This window comes from Watersipora subatra, chromosome 6, assembly GCF_963576615.1.
Source record: "Watersipora subatra chromosome 6, tzWatSuba1.1, whole genome shotgun sequence".
Taxonomy (NCBI): domain Eukaryota; kingdom Metazoa; phylum Bryozoa; class Gymnolaemata; order Cheilostomatida; family Watersiporidae; genus Watersipora; species Watersipora subatra.
Genome location: NC_088713.1, coordinates 12,598,679 through 12,621,395, shown reverse-complemented (window position 1 = coordinate 12,621,395; position 22,717 = coordinate 12,598,679). Strand labels below are relative to the sequence as shown.

Genomic DNA, 22,717 nt, shown 5'->3' with positions numbered 1-22,717 from the left:
TGATCGGCTCTATGCACACAAATAAATGTTTCCATTTGTTTGTTAAGTACAGATACGATGAGCTCATTAATCAGCTAATCACTAATCAGAAATGCTTCTTATCAAGCTAAGGCGAGCCCAACCATGCCGTTCTTTGCCATACACAATTACTTTGCTCTGCCAGCCTTATATAGCTTGTTGTAGAGAAAGAACAAACCTGTTTGTTTTCCATAAATGATATCAACATTTAAGAAAACTAAGAACCCTACAGAAGCTGTTTCCTTACTGAAGGTGGCAGCTATAATCTGTCTTTTTTGTTTACATTCATTTTAGTTAGCATTTCATTCATGCACAGTGATACAATCAAAAATTTAACAATTCTAAAAACTCACTACTCTAGAAACAATAAATGAACAAGCATCATACCAGAACATAAAAGTACATAATTAAGTAAAAATATTAAACTTAAATTATGACGGCTATCGTGATTGTAAAATAGTTAAGGCGGTGCCAACATAAATTTTATTGACTTCTAGAAAGGAGTTAAAACAATTTCATGAAAGCTACTGCTGAACAAAAAACGTTATTGAGAGTTTAGTTGTTAAATATGTTTTAAAGGCTGAAGTTCTTATGGAAAAATAGCTTTTTATGTTTAAATTGTAAAACAAATTTTGGAATGAATTGCTATTTTACATGTAGGTTCACACGGTGACTCAAGGACCAAAGTTATCAGCTCTAAGAACTAACCATTATTTGGAACAAACATCTATCATGATACCAGATAATCAGATATTGTATTTAGAGACAACAACATAACGGCCTGTATTTGTACTGATATCTTTAGTGTGATGCCCAAAATAGCACACAAATAATTAATTATAGTTTTTTACTAAGTGAATTTTATGTTCATTAGATTTTGTGCAAATAATTAGCATGGAACCTTGCAAGTGGTTCGATGTAGTTTTTTTTGATAAATACTGACCAAAATGGAAGTTTCTTCAGGTCACAACAACGCAAGTTGAGCTTTTCTAAGGACTTCAGCTTTTCCATACCGACAAGCAAATCAGAATGCAGTTTATTTGAGCGCATATCCAGTTTTTTCAGATTAGTCAGTAAATCGAAGCTGTAACAAACAGGCAAAAGGAACCATAATATTTGTAACAGTAGCCAATCAGGCCAAAATACTACATGTAAATACTTAACATTCAACTTTCCTAAATTTGTACGTTAATCGAATCTCTCGCAACCAATCATAAACAACAACAAAATCGCAAATATTATTCTTTAAAAATAAATTATTTCATGGTTGTTTGTAATTTTAGGTGACATCAATTTGACAGTGTGTCAATAGGGTTTATTGCAACTGGTGTTCAACTCTGGAATATTGTTCAGTGAATCAAGGCTGTAACATAGTATGACACAATAACTGTGTATAACAAAGTTGTATTACGTTGATAATACATTAAAAATTACTGTAATAAATACAATAAAATATTTTTGAAATTTCATCTGGGGCTATATTGTGAATTTTTCAATAATTGAAATGATAATATAACTTACATTAAATATATTTTATTATTTTACAAGCCATTTTATGTTTTTGCTGAATAGTATCAAGGTCTGCATTTGTTTCAGACATTTTCACATTAGCAAAGTAGTTTCTTATTAATATAAATGTACAATGCTTGTGATTTGAGATTTCAAAGAGCAAGTTTTACCAAAAAGAAAAACGATTTGTTTAAAACAACAAAACTTTTTGTGCAGCCTCATAACATATTTTTAAATATAAATGTTTTTAAATCAAAGAGCTTGTCAGCCATCAGATTATTTCAGATTATTATATCAGATATCTTATCTTCCAAACAGAAACAGCCATTCATTTATTGAATCTCCATTATATTTTTTGGGACTTGTATCCCCCTACCGACAACTGATGATACCATGTAGCAGGAAATCAGAGTCTATATGAGACATAATAAAAATCTAAAGCATGGTGATGCTCATCTGTTGAAGTTTTAAAAATTTGTTACCGATTTTAATGTCTAAAATTGAATGATGCCTAATTGTAACTAATTCTTAAAATAATATTTCATTTAACTGGAGCATTATGCATCGTCAAACTTAAAAATAGGTGAAATAGTTTAGTCTTTACAGAGTCATTTGACAGATATAATTATACAGAACGGTTATTAATAAAGGGCCTCCACCTAGCTATGAATGAAAGATAAAAGCTCTAATATTATTACTTAATAATTGTGATACGGTTTCCAGGTGATGAAAGTAGCTAACAAACATCCCTAAGGATATACGATATTGCTATACAACCAGACCAGCAGAATTTGCATCAACAAAATATTTACCAAAGTCGACGCACTAGGTCAGCGATGTGCAACCGTTTTCATTGGACTGCATGTGGCTCTCAGACATTTTTATGTGGCCACAGTCATCTTCTCAATTTTGTCTTGTAATATGTGAAATATGCGCTGCGCAATCAATGAATTTCCCAATCACAAAATTTCCACAGAGTACATGTACCATGCATTTCAACGTTAAGACCAATACCCTTTATATTTTAATGATTAGAGGTACATGAAGTTGAAAGTTGAAAGTTAGGAAGTTTGGAAATCCCAAAAAGTGTAACATAATATTTCAACAACCCAAGAACTTGTTATTGCTAAACCAATAAATAAACATGCATCAGAATAGCAGAGCATCAAAAAATACATATTGAAGTAACGCTAAAAAACTGAAATGGTTGACAGCTATCTATGGTAAACTATCTATCTATCTATCTATCTATCTATCTATCTATCTATCTATCTATCTATCTATCTATCTATCTATCTATCTATCTATCTATCTATCTATCTATCTATCTATCTATCTATCTATCTATCTATCTATCTATCTATCTATCTATCTATCTATCTATCTATCTATGGTAAACTAGTCAACAAGGTGCAAACAAAATTTTTTACGAGTGCTGATTGAATTAAAACAACTTCATGAAAATTGTTGCTGAAAAGAAAACTTAACAGGTAATTTAGTTTTTTTTTCATAAAAATCTCAAATATCATTACAAATCTAAAACTTCCGTGATTGAGCCTGCTTTCAATAGTTTTCAAGTTTGCTTTTTGTATTTAGTTCATAAGATAATTTCTGTAAAATAATTACTAATTTATTTTCATGCTTAGTGACTCAAAAACACAAAGTATTAATGCTGAAAACTCACCAATATTTACAATAAACATTTATCATGATCCCAGAGGCAGCGATATAATGACTTGCCTTTTTACTATTATATTTAGAGTAATAGATAAATGGCACACAAATAGTTAACGTTAGTTACTACTAAGAGAATTTTATTTTCATTAAAATTGGCTTAAATATTTTGCATAGAACCCTGTCAGGTTGTTTGATTGAGTGTATATAGATACTGACCTGAATGGAAATTTCTCCAGGCCACAAGAACTCAAGTCGAGCTTCTCTAATAACACCGGGGATTCCATACCAACAAGCAAGTCGGACTCCAGTTCATTTGAATGCATATTTATTTCTTTCAGATTGGTCAGTGAATCAAAGCTGTAACGAACAGTCAGAGGAACTATTATATCTGTAGCAGTAGTCAATCAGGCCAGAGTAATACATGTAACTATGTGACATTCAACTTTCTGAAATTGGTAAGTTAATCGAGTCTGTAACAAACAGTCATAAAAAACACATTATTGCTAACAGTATTCAATGATAAGAAGTTATTCTATGTTTGTTTAGATAGTTTTAAAATAGTGTAATTGAACAAATAGCTGGGAAAGCAACCAAATTGTTGTTTATCAGTTCCATGGGGAAACGACTTTTTGTCGCTTTCGGTAGGTGTTTATTAAGCTGTTTCTTAGCAACAAGAAACAAAGAAGTTAAGCGGTAGTATATCTTTAATGCTATTGACAATATGTTAGCTAATGAATTACAATAGGAAGCACCTATCTGAGAGGTGTTTCTTTTTGCTAAAAGCTAAGGAAATCGTGACTCCTTTGAAAAAATTGAAGTTGAAAAACCAGTCAACGTACGACTCGTAAATTCAAAACAAAAAATGAAAATTTATTTAATCCCTTGATCATTTGTGATTTTTTGTCGGTTTGATATAATAATAATTCACATGAGGAAAGTGATGTCAACTCTGACTACTTTGAATATGCAGAACAAAGTGATTTGTTATGGTAGCTCAGACGATGACGATGCTGCAGGCATCGGCTACGCTGTGGCATTGAATTCTGCCAAAAGGAAGACTTCCAAGCATTTCATACATAAGCAATTGTACATAGTCGTAGCATTTTGTAGTAGTACAAAGGTAGATGAATGTTTAGTGACAAATGATTTGGATTTGCATTTCTAAATGCATATTTTAATGCAGTTATAATTAATTATTAATTATTGTTAATTATTAATTTAATCGTAATTAAACTTAATCATGAGCTGAGTGTACGTAAAGCATAACACAATGACCTGATTTCATTAGCTAGATTTAGTGCATTATCAATATTACTCAATAATATATGATGTCAGTAGATCTGTAAAAAAGTAAGTAGAAACCCTAAATGAAAACTAATATGGGTCATGATCTCAGAAACCATGGTTAAATAGGGTGTGCAAGTATTTGAATTATCTGGACTAGTAGATTTAGAAAATACTCACAGTTACTATGCAAAAGAAACTGGATTTTAGCTTAGTTGCAGCAGATTTGATGGTTAATAAACTGAATGTGCATTCACCATTAGTGCTACAACCTACTTCTGAGAAAACTGATGTTAAAGTTTGAAAAACGAAACCAGATGCACAATTTTCTTTACATTTCAAAACGCCATAGCAACCAATATCAATGAATTGTGATATTTATCTAGGTTATCTATCACAAAAATTGTCATTTATTCCTAACTTTTTAGATATTGAAAATGGCTTGGCAGGATTGTCAATTTTGAGCACAGCTATATTATCGCATGTATAGAATATTTAGGGAAATAATAAGAGTAACATATCGCACACCATCAACAACTATAAACTTCAATCTTATAAAAATTAATAATGAATCTTATAACTAAACCTTGTAATAGTCTTACAAAAATATTTATGAACTTAACCGTAACAGTGACTTCGCAATCCATCTAAAGCTATAAAATTTGATCTTGTGAAATCAAAGGTAATTAATTTTATAATTGAATCTTATAATAATTTTCGAAAATCGAATAATTAATCTTACAATTACATTTCATAATAATCTTTTAAGAATCTTTAAGGAAATACCATCATCAATTTTGTGACTGTCACTGAACTATTGAAGCACCCAAAAAAGTGTCCAAAATTTGAGATTTATCATTGAAATCAGCAAAAAAAGAATCAATTACTTTTAACAGACGCCATTTTTCATTACTCCCTGTTTAGAATAAAATTAGTTTTAAAGAAGTTTCTTTTCTGAGGGTTAAATACTTTTATTGGTTAAATTGACCTCAGAGTCAGAGAGATCACTTTTTGTTTGGTCTGGATGCAGGGGTTGCAAAAATATTTACCAATATTATAAATTCCGTTGGTCCAGCTTCAAAGTTAGTTAACGCAACTTTTTGATTGGCAACTTAACCATGGTTTCTGAGATAGCGACCAATATAACAAAATTTTATTACTTTAAAATGCATTAAAAATAGTAAATATTGTATATTATAATGAAAAACTAATTTTGTGCTATTTTGTGATAGTTTACATTAACTGTAACAAAAACAATACTTACAGAAAGTTTAACATGTGAAAAGTCCTTTACATTTTGCGCTAAATGATAATAATATCTGCATTTGTTTCAGTTAGTTTCACATGAGCATATTTATCATTTATTAATATTATTATGTATTGCTTTTGATTTGAGACATCCAATAGCAAGTTTTACTGAAAACTAAAGTTTTTGTTTCACAAAAATAAACAATTATGGTGCAGCCTCAATAGTTATTTTTAGATAAGAAATTTTATAAATTAAAGAGCAGGCCAACCGTCAGATTAATAAAATTCAGTTCACAGTCACAAGCTATTTATTAATACATCCTGATTTTCAACATTTTATAGGTTAGTTTTTATATTTAACTTGTAAATGAGTTCCTGTGAATTTATTACTCATTTAGTTTTACACTTGCTGACTCAGAACAAAAAATATAAATGCTAAGAACTCACAACTATTTACAACAAACATCTATCATGATACCAGAGCGTCAAAAATTATATTTACAGTCTAATGACCTTTATTTGTACTACTATCTTTAAGGTAATAGAAAAATAGCACACAAATTGTTAACTTTTTATACCAATTGCTTTTTATGTCAATGAAACTTTGGTTTAAAAATTTTGTGTGGAACCCTGCCAGGTTGATCAATTGAGTGTGTATAAATACTGACCTAAAAGGAAATTTCTTCAAGTCACAAAAACTTAAGTTGAGCTTCTCTAGTAACACCAGCTTGTCCATACCGGCAAGTGAAGCAGAATCCAGTTTATTTCTGCTGATATTCAGTTCTTTCAGATTGGTCAGTGATTCAAAGCTGTAACAAATAGGCATAGGAATTCATAATATATGTAAGAGTAGTCAATCAAGCCAGAGTAATACATGTAACTATCTGATATTTCATTTTCTTAAATTGGAAAGTGGTTGGATTCTGTAACAAACAACATAATTATTCACATTGCTGGCATTATTTAATAGAAAAAATATTATTACTTGTTTGTTTATCAATTCAGGTGACATGAAATTGTCAGTGTGTAAAGTGTAGAAGGATACAGTTTGCTGCAATTGATAATCAACTGTGAAATGTTGGTCAGTGAATAAAATCTTTAACATGATATGACATATTTATCAAGTGTGGTTATGGTTACCCTGTTCAGAATTTTGTTCACAACAACTAAAAGTTAATTTAGTTAAGTTGACTGATGATACCGCCTTTTAGAAACTTCTACAGCTGTCAGTAAACTATGCATATCTTAATTGGTTAAACCATGAATCACTGTTTGGTTGTCATTATGCTATTCTCACACTGAAGGTCATCTGAAGGTCAGATGTTGTGAACTGTCTCACCAACTTATATTCAATGTCGATGTTTTTAAAGCTAGAAATTTCCCTGTCATACAGCCTACAACCAAAGGGATATTGGAAAAAAGGGTACTGATGGTTGAGAAATGCAATATTAGCAGTCAAATGACACTGCAGTGCAATAGGATAACTGCAATGGTAGCTGTAATGTACTAGGTGTTATTATGTACAACAAACATCAATAATGAAAGGAAAAGATTATGTTTCTATCTCTCCCCTGCAATAGGAGAAATGCAATATTGGCTAATATTAAAAGTAAAATGCACTGATATTATTAGATTAACCAGTATTATTAATATAGTAATAATATAAAACCAATGCACAATTTTGACTACAGTTCCAAACGTCATTGCTAAAATATCAAGAAGTTGTGATTTTTATATAGATTTTAAAAAGTTTGTTTAAAAAAGTGTTTGGTCATGACAAACAGCAATAATGAAAGAAAAAGATTATATGTTTATGTCTCTCATCCTGCAATAGGAGAAATGCGATATTAGAAGTAAAATGCACTGATATTATTAGATTAAACAATATTATTAATATAGTAATACAGTATTAATAAAAAACCGTGGCACAATTTTGTTTACCTTTCAAAACCTCATAGCTAACAATATCAAAAAGTTGTGATATTTATATATATTTTTAGAAAATCTATTTAACAAAATTATTTAGAAAAAATAAAAACGGTAACATACTGCCCATCATCGATGTTGTTAGTTTGATTATTAGACGTCAACAGTCATCCAAACTTATAATTAAATATTGTAATAATTTCATGAGTCATTAGAAAAAAATATCATCATCATTTCCCTTACTTTCATTTCTTTGAACATCAGTTAGAATACCAAAGCACTCAAAAGTTTCCAAAATGTCAGTTACTTTGAAATCGGCAAAAAAGAAACTATTTCTGTACTTCTACGTTAATTACAAAAACTTCCAGCAATTCGACAATGCTATAGACTGGTGAAATGTGCAAGTTATGTTTTGTGAAATGTGCAGGACTTAATGATTCTATTCTCTTTTGCTCGGCGTCTGTTTGCCGGTCTTAATTTTGATAGAAATAAGGTTTGGCTAATCATAATCTGTCTATTTATGTATAATCTGATCAGATGGATTAGTTTTAGGATATTGTGGTAACCTTTCAAAGAATTGATAACATATTCAAATAGGTTTATATGTGTTTTTTATAGTTATCATACTTTAACGACTCTATTAAAAATGGTTAAATTTGTTGATGAGATTTCGATGCAAGGTTTTGCGACGTTGTTGATAAATAACTTTTGTAAGTTGTGTGCACATGCATTTATCATGAAAGCTCTCAAACTTTGCTCCGCTCGTTTGGTTGTGGAAAAATGAAATTGACGTATCAAATAAAATATAAAGTATAAACTTTTAAATGTGTGTTTTTATTATGATTAAAGATTAGAGAAAGCATAATAGTATTATGCTTCATTAGATATCTTGAGGTGTTGACTGATGTTCTAAAAGAAGAATCAAGGAGATTGAGCCACTAGAAGCTGAGATATAGCAAGCCAACCACAGGTCCACCTGATAACGAATCAGAGGAAAACCTTTCAAAAATCCCAAGAACTTTTACATATGAAATTTATTTATTATTAATGTGCCGGAGTTGCGCATCCTTACCGCCATTACGTATAATAATTGTTTTAGGCTACGAGATGTGAAACGCTTCTCGTGATAGTAAATAAATTACTGGCTAGTTCTTGTCTCTCAGGAAAATCAAGCAAACATTGTGTGGTAAAGGCATTTACCCATAACCCCTCGCCATGCATTTTCAAAACAGAAGAGCAGATTTTGACTATTGTGTTTCAACTTTTAACTTGATCTCCACGGACATGCTCCGAAAATCTTCTGTTCAATGAACGGCCCGCGTATTGTCTATATGCGACATCCGCTATTCGCAGTATGTTTAGAATAATAAATGGGAATGGGAATTTTTGTTCATTCATCATTTTTCTATTGTGTACCTACTGCAGCATTCAATTGATTTTCATGATTATTGTCACTATAAACAGACTGTAAGTTCACTACAGCCATAATTTTAAAAATAATAAATTTACCGTGCTGCTCTTCCTGTAAGAAAAGAAAACGATAACTTTTGATTTGATTTTTTTATTTATCTATTATCTTATCTATGATGATTTTTATGATTAACATAATAATCATAATGCATATTATACAAAATAATAATATAACTGCCTCTAGAATAAATGATGTAACTAATTTAACTTGTAGAAAATTCCAAATGGTAACCGAGATTGATTTTATTGATTCCATTTGTTAGCTATAGTTAAAAAATCTGAACAGCGCTAAAATTGAGTCTGAATAGGGAAGCTAAGTGGGAGAACAACAAAACTGAGCTGAACTAGCGAGATAGCAACCTAAGTAACTAAAGATAGCAAAATGTTGCGAAATAATAGATGCGTGTCATTATTTTATGCTAAAACTAATCTACACGTCAAAGGGACTGGTTTGGAATTCTCAGAGCAATCAATGATTGTTAGGCCCAATTTGATTGCTCTATAGTTCCAGGGATTAAACTAATTAAACCGCTGTGATTGTTATAGGAGAGCGCATTAGTTGGCTTAATTGACCAATGGCAGACAAGTCGATTGCATACGTCATATTTTGATGATCACCAAAACACTTATTTTTTTGGTAGACCTGTGTTTGGCTGGCTATGTCTCAGCTTATGTTTGGTCAATCTCCTTGACTCTTTTTTTAGAACATCAGTCAACACCTCAAGATAAATAATAAAACATAATAATATGATGCTGTCTCTATTATTTAACATTATTTATGATAAAATACTAAATTAAAACTAATTATCAGCTGTGTGTTACTGAAACATAACAAAGTTACCTGATTTCATCAACCAGAAGTACTTTATTAATATTACTCCACAAGATATGAAATCAGTTGATTCCTGAAGACAAGCAGAAATTGTTAATGAAAGCTGATAAAACAAAATTTTATTTATTTAATTATGCATTAAAAGTTTGTAAATATTGTAAATTAATACGGAAATCCAGTCTGGTGCTATATCATGAATATTTTCACTAGCTGTAAGAATAATACTAATTACCTCAAAGAAAGTCAATTAAGGGAAAAATCCTTTTTTTGTGCTAAATGGTGGGAATGTCTGGATCTGCTCAGTTCGTTTCACTTGAGCCAATTATTAATTATTAATATAATGGTAATTGTAATATAGTTGTAAAATGCATGTGATTTAAAACATCAAAGGGCATATTTTACTAAAGCAATAACTATTTATTTCAAACAAACCACAATTTACAGTGTGGACACCTAACATATTTTTAAATTAGAGTTTAAAAAGAGCAGGACAGCCATCTGTTTAAAAAAGTATTTCAAAATTGTTTTTTACCTCTATTCGGCTAAGCATTACCTTTTTTTACTTATTTAAGTATGACTTGGCTCAAAATTTTAAAAAATATGCTAATTTGAAAATAGTAACAGCCAATCATTCCTTGGACCATTGTCATATTTCTTTGGAAATTGTGTCCCCACTACTGCTGGCTAATGATAACATGTAGCAAAAAATCACAGTTTATTTGAGAGACTAAAGATCTAAAACATGATAATGCTCATTTGTTGAAGATTAAAGATTTCATTAACAATTTTAATATTCAGAGTTTCATGGTGCCGATTGTAGCAAATTCTTTAAATGGATAATTCTGACAAAATTAGTTGTCTACATTATCAAACCTAAACAAAAGTGAAAGATTCCAGTATTTACATAATTATTTGGCAAATATCAAGCTGTAGAGCTTTAGTTAATAAGGGTTTTTTATTTAGATATGAATGTGAAAAAAATAATTTCATTCATAATTTCAAAGCTGTATCAAGTGATGGGGTGACGAATAAACAGCCTTAGGTGTCCAGAATATTGCTATACAACGAGACCAGAGTAATTTATATCAACTAATTATTCATTAAAGACTCATGTATTATAATTGTTTTATCTGTGTTTAACCCTTTTACCGCCATCCAAGTATAACTTTAGTTTTCAGCCTACAGCCAGCCACTTTACTGAAAAGTGCCAATGTTTATTTATGATTTTGTATAAAACTTATTTTCAAATTCTATTTATCTACATGTAGAACATTTTTGTTATATAGTTTATCTTGCCAACACTTGAGCAAAAAGCGCTATGCAAAAAAATACAATGTATTCATGCTATCGTGAACTTAGCATAATTTTATAGAGAAATTTTTGGACAACACTGTGAATACCATAAAAGTACTTTAAGATTGCTGATTTGGTTATCAACAAATAATAAAAATAAATTACTACGCAATTGCTATAGTATTTGCAAAAATTCGCCAACGGCAGTCAACCATAGAATTCTGCATTAATGTGCATACGGAAGTGACAAACTTAACCCTTTGACCAGATATAAACCTGAAGTAAGTTCTGCTCATCAAGCATAGACAACTTCCAATTCAAGAGTGAGTTCACGCCAACTTGATGAGTTGATGAACCGACTCGTGGGCGAGCTAATAAATAGACTCGGGGCATGCCGATAAACAAACTCGTGGGTGAGCCGATAAACAGAATCATGGGTGAGCCGATAAACAGACTCAATGGTGAGCTGACAAATGGTCTCGATAGTGAGCCGATAAACAGACTCGTGAGTGAGCCGATAAACAGACTCGAGAGTGAGCCAAAAAACAGACGCGAGAGTGAGCCGATAAACAGACTCAAGAGTGAGCCGATTAACAGACTCGATGGTGAGCCAATAGACAGACTCGAGGATGAGCCGACAAACAGACTTGTGGGTGAGCCAATAAACAGACTTGTGGGTGAGCTGATAAACAGACTCGACAGTGAGCCGATAAACAGACTCGACAGTGAGCCGATAAACAGACTCGTGGGTGAGCCAATAAACAGGCTCAAGAGTGAGCCGATAAGCAGACTCGATTGTGTCTTTTCTCAACTATTACACCCTAGCAAGCCAAGCGCAATATTTCTTGATTTTCGGTCAATTGCACTTATAGTTAAAGCAGCTATGATACCCTGGCTAATATCACTATGCTCAATTCAGAAACAGTGACAAGAATTTTATACCCTATTTGCTTTTGGAAATCAATCAGAGCTTATTGTAAAGAACTCGGTATCTTTATCGGCGTCATATCTCTCAGTAACAAGCAGTAACACACCATCAATGATAAAACTGACAGGTTATATAACAATCCAAGGGAAAAATCTGCAATTGATGGTCTGCACAGTAATTAGGTCAACCAAATTCACAATAACATGGTTCGAATACAAAAACGATAACATTCGGCACTAACTAATCACGCAATACGAGTATTAATAACTTTTTTAGTGTTTGTGTAGTAACATATAAACCTTAGCACAATATGGTACTAAATGGTTTACATAAAAAAAAATTGCTAGTCAAACAAATACATATACACTACATTGGACAAGTGTTAAGCTTGCACCTTGTAAATGACTATTCAAATTTGTCTGAATTGTGACGAACGTAATATAGATCCATTGAGTCAGCAATTTGATGCTGCCGGATTACAGGCTTAGAAAAGACGTCCTCAACTCTTTTAGGCATGCTGACTGTCTATAAATACGGGTACACACTGATTCACAGTTCATTTGCTTTTACAAGCATGAAGCGCTTGTCTACTTTTTGCAAATTTTCTTGCAACAAGGAGCGTGACCTACAGAGGCACGGTTGTGTACACAGACACCGCTGCTCCTTCTGTGATGAGGTGTTTACCACTCAGCCTCTCCTGCAAGCGCATGTTTCTGCTGAGCACCGAAGAACACAGTCTATCCAAACTGAAACCCAGAAACCCAGGGCGTGTTCACCTCATCGCCAACACCATCACCGAGGGCAACGCTACACAAGGCCATAGGAGGACCGACGGTTGTACTGGAGGCCAGCCCGTTATGCTTGCCCTACTCCACGGCATGAAATGGAGTCCAATATCGTTCGCCCATTGGTAGGCTCTGTCGGGGACGATTGTGACCCTCTCGGGCTACTGGACTCACCAGTCAAAATCGATTTCTGAGTGCCAGTAGTCCCACCAACCACCTCGGCCCTTCTCAGGGCCACCATTTCCATTTTAAGGATTTTGTGCTGCGTCGACAATGGTGGAAACTCAGCGTCGTACTTATCATCTACTTTTTTTATTACACGCCCTCCCAAAAACAACCGAAACTCGTGTAATTGATCCTCGAAACTTCAATAAAATCATTATTTTATGAACATACATAGCTGAAATTTAAAATTTAGTACAATGAACAAAAAATGTTCTACATAAACATTCATTCACATATCTACTACTCAAAATAAATACAACCATGTGCAATTGTCCCTGTATAAAATGCTTGGAAGCATTTTTTTTGGTAGTCAAACGCTATAACATAGCCGTGCAAGCCACCATAACGATCGTTTTCTCTGTATATTCCAAGCATACTAAAAATCCAAAAAGTTTACATCATTTTTATCATTTGAATTATTTTTATTCTTATCAGACAAAAAATCACTATTGATCGCAGGATCAAGTAATCCTTTATTTTAACGTTTTGAACGTAGAGCCGATGATGACTGGTTTTCCAACTTTTATTCTTTTCCAAGGAGGCGCGACTTGTTTAGCTTTTAGCACAAAGCAACGCCTCTCAGATAATCGTTTCATTTTGCAAATCGTCGATCGATATCTTGTTAATGATATTTAAAAGTTACCAGTGTTCATATCCTTTGTTTAACGCTACTAGGCGACAGCTTTATATACGTCCACCAAAATAGACATAAATGTTGTTTCCCCACGCAACCGGTAAACGACATTTTGGTCGTTTTCCCTGCCAAAGGGTTAAGAATTCTAACTGCAAAAACCACTGATTAATATGTATGATAACAAACCTTAAAGTGACATCTTATGGTTACTAATTTGTAATAATATAACAAAGCGCTGTGGCATTTTTCATACTGCATATCTCTAAGTTTGTTTCTTCTCATTCATATTGTAATAATAAGTAAGACACCACACACTGTTTTTCTGGCATCTTTTTCTGTCTCTTTAAATTTTACCCAACTCTCATATGTTAGGATATGCAATAAACTTCCCCTGCTAATCTACTTAGTTACATAGATGGAGATATGGCTGTTTTCATTTATAATGACAGAGCTTCAACATTTTAACAAACTGCACAAGTCACCTATTATCAAGGACATTTTTCATGGAATGTAGCAACTGGACCTGAGTGGATGTTTCTAATGATTGCCTTAACTATTTCTTTACAAAATTCTTTTATCTTAGAAGGAAATTATTACATATTTGTTAAAGTTTAATATTTGAAAAAGTTGTATAAATAGTTGAGTGATAAAGCTGATACCATGAAATTGTCACAGCTGTGTTGCAGATATAGCTCGGACAGTTTTCTGGCTATTGTTGCTACAACCATGAGCATGTTTAAGACGTATCATGGTTTATCAAAGTCATCACAGCAAAAACAAAACAACTCCCATATAATAGTCCTGTAAACCAATAAAGTTTGAATAAGTTATTAGTCCTAACATTAGTGAACCGGTTACAGCTGAAATACATTTGACATAGTCAGTCATTGCAAACAATATATTGAAATAAAACAATCTACCAAAAATCAAAACATGATGGGCTGTAGACAACCTTTAGATTGGCTCAATACACAGAGATAATTTTTTCAATTTGTTGTTTAAGTACAGGTACAGTAGTCTCATTAGTTAACTACTCATTATTCAGGAAAATCTTCTACGAAGCCTACTAGAGTCAGTCTATTTATATTTTGGTCATACACAAGCACTTTTGAGAGTCGTCTTATATAGCTTGTGGTAAAAAAAGAGAGCTAATTTATTTGTTTTCGGTATACCTTTTTAAATTTCAAGAATTGCGGATCTTGTTATTTTGCGCGAGTTAAGTTCATGTTTTTTATTGCCAGCCTAATGAAACTTCGCTTGTGAAATTAAACAAGTAATACGTTAATTTAGAAAATATGTGATTCATGAAACTGATGAAACATGCATCGGCTGAGTTAAATTTCATGTTTACTATTTTTTTACTTTGTATACATTGTTTATTTTCCAAAGAAGCTGGCTGAAAATAAATTAGCAGAAACCGTTTTTTTAATCTCAAACCATTAATTAGTGAACTAGTTTTATTTAAGTTTTATTTACTTTAAACCTACATTGATATATAACAGATTTAAAACAACAATATTGTAGGAATCTTATTAAAAAAGTCTAAAATATGAAAAAAAGCAGTGAGGTTTTTTCAAAGATCGTAAGAGTTAGCTGAAGCCAAATAAGAACAATGCACGTTATAACATTTTAGACATAAAGGTAGAATCCTCAATGAACAATTCATTGGCTTGGTTTCCTATTCAAACATCTACCATTTTTACAATCAAAGCACAAGAGGTGAGTTTATATGATAAGTTGATCCAGATAAATTCACAAATGGAAACAAATCTTACAAAATTGATCGTTTTACACATACTTGAATGGCTAATTGAATAATTTTCAACTATGAATGTCTAGTTTTTTAGTTGTACTACATGTAAAATAACAAAAACTGGTGGAGTCCTCTATTGCATTGGTTCACTCTAAGAATGGACAGTTTTATAATTCTACAACAAATTGTTAAAGGCAAACAAATTTTAATATACAATAAAATGTTATAAAGAACAAATGTATTCAGTAATTTAGTTTCACAGGTCTAAGTTCTAATGATATTTTTTTAGATTTGTTTGGTCAAACCAAATAGAAGCCTATATTGCATTTTATGTGGTAATGCAAAAAACCAAAACAAAAAATATATCAAGGTAGTAATAAAAGGTATTAAACTGTTTCAACTGTCAATTGATTAAAATGACAATAAAGTGCAAGGGTAGGTTATGCAAAAGGAAACAATCCTGACAAAGAGATTTTACGAAACTTAATCTAACTTTGTTAGAGTAAAACGAGCATCATTCTTGCATTTTTGGTTTAATGTTTTATATTGGTGATGCTAGTATTTTTCAATGAATGCCTATTAATGGTTTAGGGACTATATTTTCCTATTTTTTGGTAATATCAGCACGAACATATTTATTTTGGACGATGACTTTTGTCAAAAAGGTAATGAGCAGATTTTTTTGGAAATCGTATGAAAATAGATTGTAGCAGATAGTTACTGCCCCTATTAACCCCTGCACTACCTACTATACACTACACTACACTACTATACACTACCCTACACTGATCGATGCAGTTCAGGCTGACACAGATTTTCTCCAGATACTGTTTTATAATGTGAGCAACTTCTTGCCCAGTCTATAAAAAAGTGCTTGCCATACAGGTAGCTATATCACGAAACCAGATCGGCAGCCGGCTTGGAACCTGGTGCAATATCTGAAAAAGCAAACTCAGCAGGGTTCAAAAATTAACATGACCTTAAACCTACTAGAGTTGAGCTTGCAAAAGCTAGGTTCGTTACTGGAGTGACTGTTTTAGCAATAAACGCCGGAACAAAAAAGTCTTCATCTTTTTTTTGCGTCTAGGCATATTTTAACTTTATAAGTTTAATCAGTAATATTGTATAAAAGTTCATTGAACGCCATGAACTTTTTGCTAAAGTTCTGAGTCATAACTTTTTAATTTTCAATCAAATTGATATAAATGAACTAAATCATACAATTATGCCAAATTTGGGCTTCATAGCAAGTTGGGTCAATTTTGATCAGTAATTTTTTGTTTTTATCAAATTGCTATACAACGCTTAAACTTATGTTATTACACCAAATTGGCACTTCTTAGCTAACTAATTAAAATTACCTTAATTAAATTTAGCTGTTTTTGTCAATTAGATCTAAAAGCCTCAAAAGCATCTAATTACACCGAATGTAGGCTTTTTCGCAAACTTCTTAAAATTCCGTCATAACTTTTTCATCTTCATCAAGTTGGTGTAAAACGCTCGAAATTATCTAATTACACCGAAATGAGTATTTTTAGCAAACTTAGTAGAATTCATACGAAACTTTTTTAATTTTTGTAAAGTTAGTATAAAATGCTCAAAATTATCTATTTTCGCCAAAATCAGGCTTTTTAGCAAATTTGCCTGAAATCAGTATTTAACTTTTTTCATTTTGCAACTTTGCCTTTCTCTGTGCAATAGAGAATAGATTAGATATGAGTAAATTTATAAGTGCAATTTATAAACTACTAACTTATCCCTCATGGAGAAATTAAAATCAACAACTTTGGATCGACTTTTTTTATCAATTGCTTGGATAGTTGCATTCTGACATTTGCTTGTTTGAGCTCAATGTATATCTTTTGGTCTCGGCTTTTTTTGAACGGCTGCACTAGTTACTAGTCACTAGTTAGAACTGCTGAACATGACATTTCACACATAGCCATTGAGAATACATACATTTGTACTTCTCGCATAGAAAAAAAAAGTTGTTAGCTACATGTTAAGCATTCGCATGCGTGCTAATTGCAGATTTCACCGAAAACATTGTTAAAAATGTCATTGTAATTACTAAAGCCAACAATTGGTTGTAGTAACATATTACGAAAAACCAAAAAACTTATTTTAATAATGTCTATCTCTATGTGAAACCACATGGACTGACCATAAAACTGACTTAATCTGAACTGACTTAAATATTATAGACGGAAGGTAGAGGTCTATTATTTATTCAATGATCTAAGTTCCAGCTTACAGGTTTTAAATTGAAACATTCAAGACCGTGGAAGGAGGTTAAAAGCAGAAACACCGACAGTAATGTTCAGAAACATGACAAAATATTGCAGAAGTATTTTGTGATTCTATTGCAAACCTACTTGAGTGGCAACTTAGGGAGGCTGCAATGGCTGATGTCAAGTTTCTCTAAAGAATGCACATTTCCAATGTCAACAGGACTAGCAGAGTCCATTTTACTGTCAGAAAGGTTCAGCTCTTTCAAGCTGGGCAGTGAAACAAGTCTGTAACAAAAGGCCAAATTTATCAAATGACTGAAATATCTGCATGCACAGTTATTTGTTCAATGTTGAAGCAAATATTTCGACAATAACACAACCTATTCTGCTCATTGGATCTACAGGTTAACAATACAACAATGGGTATACAGAGTAGTCACTCAATGACAACCTGATAACTCAGTTTTGCCGATTGTATAATCAGAAATTAATATGTAGAGGTTGCTGCTTTTCTGTTGTTTAATAGAAGAACAACACAGCTTGGGTTGATATTCAACTAATATTTGTGGCAGCTTTACAGCGGGAAAAATGACATAAACTGGCAAATAACTCCATTTCATTACAAAAATAAAAAACTAGCTTTTTCATAGTACATCTAGACAGTTAGAGCATTGTTATGATTTTTTTTATGTCAGCATAAAAATTTGCAATAATTTAGGTGGTTCTATATTTTTGGTAGAAAAGTTGATCTATGTTTCCGACCATAAAAAAAACAAATTATGAAAAGATGTTAATAGGTCCGATGCTCCTATATAACCCCAAATCTTTTAACTCAAAATCAAACCAAAATTTATTAATGAAGTTATTTGCAAAGTTAATCTGATTTCTATTTGCTCACAGCCACTAGACAAGGACAAAATTGTAAGTCAGATTCAATGCAAAACTTTTTTAGACTTCTGGTCGCCATGAAAAAATTAAATCAATGTCCTAGTGAGCTACTTTCTATCACCTCTGTTGAGCTTTAAAGTAATTTTGAAATTTCATTAAAAATTGCCAAGCAAGCTTATTCCCTTATATTTAGCACTTATTCTCCAAGAAAACTGACTGAAAATGAAATAGCCCGAAATGCATTCCTTCAATTCCAAAAATATTGTCTAGTAAATTTGTTTAAATCCAGTTTTGTTCAGGGCAATTTGAGGCTGATATAGATGACAAATAAGATAAAAAATATAACATGAACCTATGAAATAGTCTAAAATATAACGACTGTCAGTGCAGTATTCTCAGAAGACCTTTAAATTTAGCTGAAACTATATGAGACCGGTTCAAGCGTTGACTTGTTCAACATAATGACAGTATCTTTCACAATTAATTCAACAGCTCGGTTTCTCATTCACAGATCTAAAAGCTTGACGACTAAAACTTGGAAAAAAAGTTTATATAAACAAATACATAGTTTCATGTGAAGAAATCGACAAATGTAACAACGTCATACAAATATTCATAATTAATTTTAAAAAATTAAAATTAACAACAACAAATAAGGACATATTTGAAAGTCAGTTTATTAACAAGAAATTAATGTGCAAAAGCAGGTTTTAAAATAGGAAAAAACTCCTGACAGAAGCGGTTTTTCTTTACAATTGACTAAAACTAATTTAAATTAGATAGTTATTGTTTGTCTGGAGGATCTGTTCTAGCAAGAAAGGACTGAACCGGAAAAACTGTCCATCATTCTAAATTTTCAATCCTATTTTTACTTTATAACTGCCTTTAGTAGAATTGCATAAAAGTTCATTGAACTCATGGACATGTTAAAAAAGAACATGCCGTATAAGAATCATCTATCCTGTGATCCAAATATATATAATAGAAAACAAACTAAAAAAAACAATACTCATGACACACGAAGGAATGAGTAGGAATATAATTTGAGCAAATATATTTTACCGAGTACCTGGAGAAAGTTGCATTCCAGTGGTGGACTTTGTTGAACTCCTTCTATATTTTCTGACCTACCTTTTTGTTCACAAAAACGAGCGGTTCTTATATTTTCTAGTGTTGGGTTTTCAAAAACCAGGTTCATCATTGTAGATTTGCAGCTACGTTTTTACTTTATAACTATATTTAATAGCATTGCGTAAAAGTTCATTGAACTCGTCGATGTTTGCTAAAGTTAGGAGCTATAAATGGCTTTCTTTGTGAATTTGTGAATGAGTTACATATAAGTTAATTTCGAAGTAAAACATACATGTTGCATAATAGGAATGATCTAACCTGTAATTGAAGTATACAGTGGTGATACAAATTATGGAACCGCCTCTAATTTTCGTTACACAGCAATGAATTCTAAGTTGTGTTTGTTTTTTCTACAATCAAAATTCTACATAACTATAAAAAATTATATATCATTTGATTTGTCACAATGTTGGCTTTTTGATAAACTTAAATTGAAACTAAATCGTATGTTCTATGAAAAGATTATTAGAGGTTTACTGAAAGCTGTCAGAGAGTTACTGTACAGTTATCATTTTTATCAAATAGTGTCTGACCAAAAGTCATAAAATAACATATTTCTTTTTTTTGAAATGGCTTTTATTGTGAATTAACTTAAAAACAAGGGATAGTAGCTTTGAAAAGAGCTGTTTTAGTCCTTAAGATGAACAATACTTGGTTTGCCAGCCTTTGTTGTCCATCACTGCTCGGCAGCGCCTGGGCATACTGTCTGTCAGCGTCTGAAGCTCTTCAGGTGCCACTATTCGCTGCCAGGATTGCACAATAAGCTTCATCAATCTTCTTTTATTAGTGGGGTTGTCTTTAGTTACGAGATTGCCTATCCTGCTACACAAATTTTCAATTGGGTTAAGGTCTGGTGACTGAGCAGGCCGAGTCAGAGTGTTAACATTATTGTCAGCAAACCACTTCTTTACTCTTCTGGCTGTGTGGCATGGAGCATTATCTTGCTGGAACAGCCACTCTCTATCAAACAGACTTCTAGCAGATGGTATCATCACACTTTGTAGTACTCCACAATATTTTTCTGCATTCATCATACCATCAACATAATGTAATCTACCAGGACCAGCAGTGGAGAGACAACCCCAGACCATTACTGAGGTGGAATGCTTTATCGTAGGTAAAATACATTCTAGTTTAGACTCTTCACCAGGTCTCTTTTTTACATAATTGTTGCCAGAGTGATTTTGCACAGTAAATGAGCTTTCATCGCTGAATAATACTGCTCTCCAGTATTCTGGTGACCAATTCACACGATTTTTTGCCCATTGTCAATGAGCCTTTCTTTGTCGAGATGATAACAAAGGTTTTCTACGAGCTTTACAGCTTCGTAAGCCATTATCTCTCAATGATTTGCGAACAGTTGATGGTGCTAACTCTGTACCTGTTGATTCTTTTAACTCTCTGGCTAGCAGGGGACTGGTTAGATGTTTATCAACCAAAGAAAATCTCACTAGGCGTCTGGTCACTCGATCTGTTGCTAGCTTTTCCTTCCCCTACCAGCCCTTTTTTCAACTTGACCAGTTTCCTTCCATCTGCAGAATGTTGTAAATACACCTTTCTTAGAGCAAACTACTTCCCTTGCAATTTCCCTCTGCGATTTCCCTTGCTGATGAAGGTGAATATTAGGGCACACTTTTTTTCGTGAGATGTTGAGGCATGATGATGAAGTTATTAGAATGACTTTTACTGAGAGCAGAAGGACTTTTCAATTCTACTTGGGTTACGTTGCATAATGCACAATGTCTCACTCTAATGCAATTGTTGTCTTAGATGATTGTTAAACTGAGCAGATCAAAGAATTTGGGAATTCTAGACATCATTCACCAGACTGCTATTTTTGAAAAAGTGACTTGTTATGAAACACCTTGACTAGTTGCACTTTTAACAGCACTAGCGATGGAATTATGTTTGGATGCGGAAAAAAAGAAACAATGAGACAGCTGATAAAATTTCCTTTCTAATGATATATAACTTTCCATATCTGGACTCAATATAACTAATATGAGAGCCATTATAGAGCATTATGTATTAAAACTCAAAGGCGGTTCCATAATTTGTATCACCACTGTACATATATATGTATATACATATACATACATACACATGATATATTAAAAATAAAATTAGAAAAAAAACAACACTCATAACTCATAAAAAATGAGAAGAAAAACATTTGAACAAAGATATTTTCCAAATTACTAGGAGAAAGTTGCATTCTGATGATTGCTTTTGTCAAACTCAATCTATATTTTCTGACCTCAACTCATTTTCAAATTGCTGAACTAGTTGATATTATGTTCAAAATAATGTTTATAGCTGAGCAAAACTTTTCCGGCTAGCCTTGGAAAATACCGATTTTTGCATGGATGGAAAAAAACTTTCAGCCAATAGCACGTCTTGCACCTGCATGCTACACGCATATTTTACTTCTCTTGTACATAAAAAGATGATTTTAGTCATATGTACTGCTTGAAAAATTGTACTAAATGTGAATTTTACGCTAAGACAGTGGTATGGGTTGTATGGAATGCAGCCTTTTGTGATAGTACTTTACACCCACCTGAGTGGTGAATTGAGAAAGTTACAATAACTCATGTTAAGTTTCTCCAGTGAATCTAGATTTTCAATGGCAACAGGACCAGCAGAATCCATTTTACTGTGATAGAGGCTTAGTTCTCTCAAGCTGGACAGCGAAGCAATTCTGTAACATTAGTTTCAATATTGGTCAATGACTTGAACTTCTGCGTTCAAATTTTTTTTGTCGAACATTGGTGCAAACATTCTACAAGATTACATCATATAAATTTTTTTGGTTCTACAAGTCAACAGTGCAATCAGGTGTATATAGAGTAATCACTCAATAAAAATTGATCATCACATTGTGT

General features: G+C 32.4%; 3 protein-coding genes across 3 annotated transcripts in view; 1 reads left to right on the top strand and 2 right to left on the bottom strand.

Moving 5' to 3' along the window:
* Positions 1-1,323: 1,323 nt before the first annotated feature.
* LOC137398048 (leucine-rich repeat-containing protein 40-like) lies at positions 1,324-9,736 on the bottom strand. The gene is made up of 4 exons (XM_068084148.1): positions 9,732-9,736; positions 6,405-6,545; positions 3,421-3,561; positions 1,324-1,381 (listed from the first exon to the last, which is right to left on the bottom strand). The coding sequence occupies exons 1-4, from the start codon at positions 9,734-9,736 to the stop codon at positions 1,324-1,326; spliced, it is 345 nt and encodes a 114-aa protein (XP_067940249.1).
* Positions 9,737-11,648: 1,912 nt separating this feature from the next.
* LOC137398047 (uncharacterized) lies at positions 11,649-13,008 on the top strand. The gene is made up of 2 exons (XM_068084147.1): positions 11,649-11,958; positions 12,668-13,008. Exons 1-2 carry the CDS (start codon positions 11,649-11,651, stop codon positions 13,006-13,008), a joined length of 651 nt encoding a protein of 216 aa, XP_067940248.1.
* Positions 13,009-13,040: 32 nt separating this feature from the next.
* LOC137398046 (leucine-rich repeat protein lrrA-like) overlaps positions 13,041-22,717 on the bottom strand; it is a 47,676-nt gene continuing 37,999 nt past the window's right edge. The window contains exons 11-13 of the mRNA XM_068084146.1: positions 22,393-22,533; positions 17,958-18,098; positions 13,041-13,335 (exon numbers count right to left, since the gene is read on the bottom strand). Coding sequence (XP_067940247.1) covers positions 13,041-13,335; positions 17,958-18,098; positions 22,393-22,533 — 577 coding nt within the window. The remainder of the gene's footprint in view (positions 13,336-17,957; positions 18,099-22,392; positions 22,534-22,717) is intronic.